At 32.7% G+C, this 7,619-nt stretch overlaps 2 protein-coding genes across 5 annotated transcripts; one reads left to right on the top strand and one right to left on the bottom strand.

The window, feature by feature from the left end:
* Positions 1–754: 754 nt before the first annotated feature.
* Positions 755–2,034, bottom strand: LOC109603598 (dnaJ-like protein 60). 2 transcript variants are annotated; one of them, XR_007548665.1, is made up of 6 exons: positions 1,897–2,034; positions 1,757–1,850; positions 1,544–1,707; positions 1,317–1,490; positions 1,062–1,262; positions 755–949 (listed from the first exon to the last, which is right to left on the bottom strand). XR_007548665.1 is itself a non-coding variant. In XM_020020090.2 (5 exons), the coding sequence occupies exons 1-5, from the start codon at positions 1,965–1,967 to the stop codon at positions 799–801; spliced, it is 654 nt and encodes a 217-aa protein (XP_019875649.1). In that variant the 5' UTR covers positions 1,968–2,034; the 3' UTR covers positions 755–798. The 2 variants fall into 2 exon arrangements, 1 of the variants encoding a protein (XP_019875649.1); XM_020020090.2 differs by lacking the exon at positions 1,062–1,262.
* A 271-nt stretch (positions 2,035–2,305) lies between these two features.
* LOC109603600 (transcription factor atoh7) lies at positions 2,306–5,679 on the top strand. 3 transcript variants are annotated; one of them, XM_049969688.1, is made up of 4 exons: positions 2,306–2,429; positions 2,562–4,541; positions 5,302–5,407; positions 5,459–5,679. In XM_049969688.1, exons 2-4 carry the CDS (start codon positions 4,276–4,278, stop codon positions 5,540–5,542), a joined length of 456 nt encoding a protein of 151 aa, XP_049825645.1. In that variant the 5' UTR covers positions 2,306–2,429; positions 2,562–4,275; the 3' UTR covers positions 5,543–5,679. The 3 variants fall into 3 exon arrangements, with proteins under 3 accessions (XP_049825645.1, XP_019875651.1, XP_049825646.1); XM_049969689.1 differs by having other exon boundaries at positions 2,393–2,429; positions 2,502–4,541; XM_020020092.2 differs by having other exon boundaries at positions 2,361–4,541.
* Positions 5,680–7,619: the final 1,940 nt, after the last annotated feature.

Raw genomic sequence — 7,619 nt, 5'->3', positions numbered from 1 at the left:
ATTAATTGCAATAAAACTGGTGTACAATAAAATAAGTCATAACTTACATAAACATAAAAAATTGACAGAAACTGTAAAAGGTGACATTTAATGAAATAAAGTTTACTGTGCAAATAGTTCTTGACACAAAAAACCTCGACCTTACGCATATCTGATAAGGCTAAGGTCGTCTCACAGGATAAATATTCATATTCTGATAACAATTAATCTTGAAATCTCCTTTTTAATTATATTCCAGTCGTAAAATTAAAATTCTACATAAACATTTCGTTTCAAGTTTCCGTAACATTTTAACTAACCAATAATTGGTTCATTAGGTCTTATTTTTTATTTCAAACTCTAATGGAAATTACATGTTTTGTTCCTAACGAAGCTATTATATGGTTATACTTATTTCAAAACAATACGATTAAATATTTTACTTTTATAAAATAATTATATAATTTACATAAATTTATGTTCAGAAGCACAAACATTGAGCAGTTCATAACTTTTTTCAGAGTAGCCTCAGCCTCATTCGACCTATGCTGAAATTCGTGACGTTTGAACGTGATCCAGTGTTTGAAAAAAAACATTACTTTAGAATCATAAAATAATCGTTTTAAATATGTGTTAGATTAATATTAATTTCTTTTTTTTCTATTTTTTTTTTTTTTTTTTTTTTGAGTTGTCATTAAATTTTTGCTCCCAAATTAATACTTATAATTGCCATAATTATATATCAAATATTCGTTGTAATAAATAAAAACAACAGAATCAAATAGTTTATTATTTTTATAAAATATAATCTACATAAATTTATTTCCCATGTTCAGAAACCCAAGCTTTGAGCAGTTCAATTTGCTTTTGATTTCCATTAGCTTCTGCCGCTTCTCTGACTTTTTTCAGCGTAGCCTCAGCCTCGTTCGACCTACGCTGTAATTCGTCACGTTTGAACGTGATCGAGTGTCTGAAAAAAGCATTACTTCAGCATCATAAAATAATCGTTTTAACGATTTATTAAAAATACTAGCGAGTGAGAAAAAGAATTTGAAAGAATGTTTTCTGAATCTTTTACTCACTGGGTAGATATATATTAATTTCTTGTTTTTTCTATTTTTTTGTTTTTTCATTATCATTTAAATTTTTACTGCCAAATTATAATTGGTGTTTATGATGTTTTAGGTTGTGAATTTTCATTGCTATTAGTACATGCTTTTTTAATCCATATAATTCTCTGTTCTCTCAATATTCTATCTTGTTTTTCTTTTTCAAATATTCTCCTGCAAAGCGGCGACTTTCCTTCCGTCATATTAATTAAAAATTCAGAATATTACCTGATTGTAAAGACTTGAAGTCCCACAATAATCACAGTCAACATAACACAGAAAAAAGCAATCATATTATTAGGCAATCTATTTATACCATTCACCCCATAATATGGCTTTTGTTCATAGTACTGATCTTTGGTTTTGTCTCTATTAGCATAAAAAAACGGATCTTTCCAAGGACTAAAATTAAACATATAATTATAATAATTTTTAAATATTAAACTTTAATTTACTCATGGGTGTGTTGTTGATAGGGTGTGCGCGTTTGTGGACTGCCATATTTAATGCACATATCATACTGTCTTCTAGAACTCGGTTTGCTTAACACATTATAAGCTTCTTTAATCTTCAAGAATTCTTTGTGGGCTGATTTATTTTTGTTCACATCTGGATGGTTCTAATAATAATAGTTAATTGTTGAAAATTATTTCAAGGGAACGTTTTACCTCTTTAGACAGTTTTATGTAGGAATCCTTTATGTCCTTCGAGGTGCAATTTCTGGGCAGCTTTAAGGTGTCATAATGATTCGAATGGATGAACCTGAAAAAAATAATTTATTTTTTATTATTGAGGGAAATTTATGTACCTGTTGAAACAAGTGATTTTGATGGAGGGTTGTAATTTCCACAAACAGCTACATGGAATTTGGTAGTACATATCCTAACTTAGTGATGTAATTTTGACATTTTGTGGTTATGTTTTATTTAATAATGTTGATTAACTTTGGTATAATTTTGATTAATTTATCATTTTTATTAATATTATAATCACTTACGTCAATGATAAATTTAAAAAAAGTAATAAAAGTATATTTTACGTTATAAATATGTAGTGTCATCTATTGACAGAAGCGTGGACTATAATATAAATAAGAAGAAATTTTTTAAGAAACCATAACATTCATACTCATATCTTAACTTTAATTAAACTAACACTTAAATGTAGAACTAAAGATTTATCAACGTCATTATATTAAATTAGTTTGCATTATTAGTCCGTAATATGTCACATCTATGTTTAGCTATTAAACACAAGATGGCATCACCTATTTTAATGAAGCACGATGTAAAATTATGGTCCAGGGAATCCAGAAGAATATCTGTTATAATCTAAATTGAGGTTTGTTTTATTTCTGCTCGTTTTTTGCTAATATTTCCTTTTACATCCACAGTGAAACTAACTCTTTTAAAGCTTTTCAGTCTTAATCTATATACTGATAATAGTCATATGTTAATTTGTCAAACATTCCAGTCATTGAGACGGCGTCACAAAACGGCATTCTAATATGCATTTACAACACATTGTATTTGTTCACCAGAATCATGTAATGTAATTTCTTCATGACCAAATCTATACAAATGACAGAAGCTGGTCCGTCGAAAGACGAAAAACGAATGTCATTGGAGGATGTAAAGAAAAGTAACAAAAATCTTATAGTCATCCAAAATAAAGTATACGACGTGACCGAATTCATGGAGGTACATCCAGGCGGTAAACAAATCCTGATGGAACAATGCGGTAAAGACGTCACTAAAATGTTCAATTCTGTTGGCCACTCGAAGGAGGCACTAAAACTGTTGGAGACTTTGCTAATTGGCATTATTGTTAGATAAAAACTGTAACTGATCCTAGTTTTTAAAATAATAATAATCCAGTGAAAACTTACAAAGGAGTGTTTTATTGTTGAAGAGGAGACAAATTATTTGAAGCAAAATAATTGATCAAGTGAAACAGCACCTACAAGTCTGTACTAATAGAGTTTGTTCACATCCAGCATCACACACGAAAACAGTTCTCACACATTTCATCTACTCGTACCGTTAGAATTTTTTCCGTAACCGGCCACTCAATTTAAATACACAACACCTGAAAAATCGAATCGGAACGCAACAATACACGAAAAAGGAGCCGATTTAATTGGACGTGTTCCAGAACGGATAATTAGACGGGAGCAGTGATTAGGCAGGTCAACAGGAAGTTTATTACACGTATATGGCACAATGCCGCATTCCGAACACTTTTTTTCTGTTTAATTATCGACGGTCGTTCTCCTGAAAGAGGATTTCGGTCCGGTACGATTTACGGCCAGAGGCGACGCATTCTTTCCATGGACCAGATGGATTTATGTACGCGCCAGCATGCAGTTTGTAAATCTCTCGATTGTTTTTAAGGTATTTCCATCGATTTTAATAAATTGTTATTCATCGGAATGAGTGGCGGAAACAGTCGGTGCGTTTCTGGGAAAGAAATGTGTGGGAATACCAGTAGTACACCATCGAATATCATTTATTCAATGTGCGTGGTGGGCCGTCCACTCGTACAGCCAAGTCATGCGCGCGGATTGTTGTTAGCAAGTTTTATTTTCGATACGTCGCATTGAATTTTAATCGTTCGCAAACGGAACTGAATCGCTAATAAACCCAAATACAATGATCCCACGTATCGGCGCAACCGAAAAAAACAACGCAGCACGGTCCGTAATATATTCCGAGGCAGTGCTTCGTGGTTTTTTTGCGAGCTGATCGGAATATGGAAAGATTTGGCACGCCTTTTTTCGTAATTTCATCGCCGGATGTTGCGAATCAACTCTGAATAATCAATTGCAGGCAACCACTAGTGCACCACGGTGACTTTGTTACATAACTTAGGTCCACTGTTGTGGCGCCCTCTGTTGTGATTATTTATGTATTTCATAGGTGTACAATCATCTAATTATAAATATTAGCAACCCGCGGCGTTTAATAATGTAAAACCAGCGCACCCTTTGATATTACACCCCTGCAAGTTAACGAGACATGATTTATAATGAATACTCGGAACATCTTGACGGACAGATGTGAAAAGCCCTTGGTAATCGCCTGCAAATTAACACCAATCGCCACATAAACATATAATCGTGCACAACAAAACAAAAGGCAGCTGAAAAGTTAAAAAATACGTGAAGTCTCCGCCTTGATCCAGGTGTATGCGGGCGATACGCGAACAATTTAAAACAGCGGAGTCAAAAACACACTGGTCAGGGTTGAAGATGGAGTGCGCGTACGAGTGGAAGATGGAAAATAGAGCGTTGAGGGAGAAAAACGGGAAAAAGAACGCGTACAAACACGTGCCGCACAAGGACAAGCCGCCGCAGGTCGTGGCCAAGAGGAACGCGAGAGAAAGAAGACGGGTGCAGGCTGTCAATGGTGCTTTTGTAAGATTGAGGAAAGCTATTCCTATACAAAATGTTAGGTATGTCAATTTTTTTATATATAAAGGGAAATTCGATCAGTTTTCTTAAAAGCTAAAAGGTTGTCTGTTTGGTGAAGATCTGTGTGTGGTTGGTTGATCTTTTCGAGTCGTGGGTGTTAGATTACGTGCACATTTTGATTTAAAGTAAAAATATGAAATCAGTTCTGTACCTAGACCCGAAATTTCTTCAATGAAAAGGAGATTTTATTACATGTGTACGACGATCTTTATCTTTTTAAGCCTATGTCAATATTTTTGTCGTATACGTTTTATGGTAATAACAAAGAGATCATAATTTAAATATACTGAAAGATTAATTTGACTTAATTAAATGATTATGTATAAAACTAAAGGAAATTAGTAATGCGTACAACAAAATACAAATATATGTGGTGTTTTATTTAAATTAATATATTCAGTTTAAAATATTATGTTAATTATTAAAAAAATCTGCATTAATTATTCCTAATTCTTTCGTTTAACACAATTTTATTATTAAATTTATCTGTATCATCAACTTAAGCTTATAAAAATCTCTTTATGTCCAGATTAAGTTTTGTAATTAAAAAATCATCATTAACACTGTCATACATATAGTTTCAATTACAATTTTGTTAAAAATTATGATAATTTAATATGAAAATATCATACTGATTTATTTTTAATGTGATAACCTCAGACATTTTTTGGTTTCAAAACAAAACTCTTTAAAGTTATCATATAAAATAGGAGAAAATTATTTATTAGAAATTGGTTTTAGGAATAAGAGAATAAGTAAAGTAAAAACTCTTCAAAACGCCATAGAATACATCCACGCCCTTGAAGAACTACTACAAAACAATTACCAGCCAAACTATTTCGCATTCGTGAGTATTTCAATCGCCAATTAACATTCCCAATAAACGACTTACTTTTAGGAAAACAATTACACCGACTGCAAATACGACCATTATTCTAATCACCTGTTTAACGACTGCTCCATTTCCAAGTACTTAGATTAAGATCTACTAGTGTTTTTTTTTATAACAAATCAGTCTAGTCAGTGAATTAATTCATTACAATTCTGTGTGTATTAATCTAGTCGAAAAACTTGTATCATTTTATAATTTAACACGTAAATAAACTCGGGTTTGAATTCGTTGGTGTTTTATTGAATAAGTGGTTGGAATATTAAAGACCATGTTGTGTGGGTGCCCACATGAAAAACGTTTGTAATCAATCTTGTAAAAGTATTTTTAAATAGTAAGAGAGTAAAAAGGTAGAAGCATTTAAATCCGGGAGAAAAATTTTAATCCGGTCAAATCAAGACGGATTAACTGGGATGAGGAATCCAGAAATAATGTATAAATTTTTGTGTTTTTAATCACTGTAAAGAATTAAGTGCATACTAAAATTGTCAGATGGAGAAAGGCACTTTGTATAAGAAGTCAGTGTGAAATTCAGTTATTTGTGAATCTTTTGATTCTTTAAACTGTTTTTTTACCTTTTATTATTTAAATAAGTTGAAATAATAATTGTTTATTGAAATTCCAGTTTCTTCTTCTTTTATGAATTTGAAGAAAATACTTTTCAAATATGACAATAAAATCCCTTATATAGTGAGTGGGTTTTATAACTATATATTAAATTGCTAAACAATACCTTGAAGGATAATTTGCCTCTATAACCAACCCTAAAATTATCCCTCGCCCAACAACTCGAAAATAAAGTTTTAAAACAGGTCAATTTCGTGTCATTTCGATAATCGATTTCCACGGACGATTTGTGGGATGGTCGTTCGAAAGATTCGGCGATGGCAGAGATATCCGGTACGTGTGTTGGTGCGTCTGAAGGAGGCCGTTCGCATCCAGTTCCCACGCACTATGACAAAAGCCTCTCCGACTCTCCACCGCCACCGTATCGAATGGCCTGGCCTGAACAACAACCAATTGCATAAGAATCGTTCTTAGTTTAATCGCGCAGCGTCGCATCATTTTTTCTTTTTTATTTTTTAGTTAATATTATGTAAAAATGTATTTTTTCTGATAGATCAGATAAATAAAATATATATTGCATTTTAATTAATTAAATTATTGCTTTTTTCAGTTGGAATTGACACAAAACCCTGTTAAATAATTGATGGTTTTTAACAAAAATGTCAGTTAATTTTTTTAATTAATTTAGGTCAGCAAGCTGTGTTCATAAGAATTAGGAATTATAATATAAAACATTTTATCCAAAGCCAAAAGAGCCAATAGCTGAAGTGTACTCAGGGGAGGCCGATTACAAATACTTAAAAGTCAAAAATATTGTGGTGCGCCTATGGTGATTTCAGTGATTTCTATAACAGCTCCCTTTTCGATAACAGCTCTTCCTTTTCTCTCGTTCCCTTTCATTTTACCTAGACTCTTGTATTCGGTTTGCACCTGCTTATCTCTCTCTCGGATATAATTCCGTAGATGATGGTCATAAAAAAAACTGATCTCGTGAACACAAGAAGGGCGGGATCTCTTCCTAACGCTAATTCATCCATTTTAGGTGGTCGAGGGTCGCATTCCGATGTTTGAAAAATGTTAATTGTTCTAAGAAACTCGAGGAAATGTCCGTTTTTGATTAAAGGAGTTGACTGTTTGTATCAGTAGAGGGCGGTAAGTTTTTTACACAAGAATTAGGCAACACAGGTTAGTTAGTCGTAAAAAATAAATTAAATTGTTTTGTATTCGCACGATTGTTCGGTTTATTTTGCCTACACATCACGATATTGCACCAGAGTTATTCAAGAAGCTTTCTATCTTATATAATTTTTATGCCGCTTAGAAATCGGGGTCAATGTCAACCGTAAACGATCCGAATCTGGTTCCCTTTAAAAAAAAAGCAGCGCCATTAGGCGACGTTCAAAAATGTCAATTCGTACTACCAAGGAAAAAAAGTAAAAACGACTAACACACCCTGCGCCTAATTTGGGATTCAGACTATGTCGTTTCCTGTTTTATACATACGAGCATTTTTAGTTTTTTTAGATGTTATCCATTACATAACAAGTACCCACTTTGCGGATTCTCGGAACCCGTCTAATCTTCCCACATTTCCCGAATTTCG

This window comes from Aethina tumida, chromosome 7 (assembly GCF_024364675.1).
Source record: "Aethina tumida isolate Nest 87 chromosome 7, icAetTumi1.1, whole genome shotgun sequence".
Classification (NCBI taxonomy): Eukaryota; Metazoa; Arthropoda; class Insecta; order Coleoptera; family Nitidulidae; genus Aethina; species Aethina tumida.
This window is presented reverse-complemented; position numbering and strand designations above follow the sequence as displayed.

Coding starts and splice junctions, on each gene's coding strand:
- LOC109603600 (XM_049969688.1), top strand. CDS start 4,276: ATGCGGGCGATACGCGAACAATTTAAAACAGCGGAGTCAAAAACACAC. Junction 4,542..5,301: donor ATTCCTATACAAAATGTTAG/GTATGTCAATTT, acceptor AATTGGTTTTAG/GAATAAGAGAATAAGTAAAG. Junction 5,408..5,458: donor AGCCAAACTATTTCGCATTC/GTGAGTATTTCA, acceptor ACTTACTTTTAG/GAAAACAATTACACCGACTG.
- LOC109603598 (XM_020020090.2), bottom strand. CDS start 1,967: ATGTACTACCAAATTCCATGTAGCTGTTTGTGGAAATTACAACCCTCC. Junction 1,851..1,896: donor AAAATCACTTGTTTCAACAG/GTACATAAATTT, acceptor TATTTTTTTCAG/GTTCATCCATTCGAATCATT. Junction 1,491..1,543: donor TATCAACAACACACCCATGA/GTAAATTAAAGT, acceptor GTTTAATTTTAG/TCCTTGGAAAGATCCGTTTT.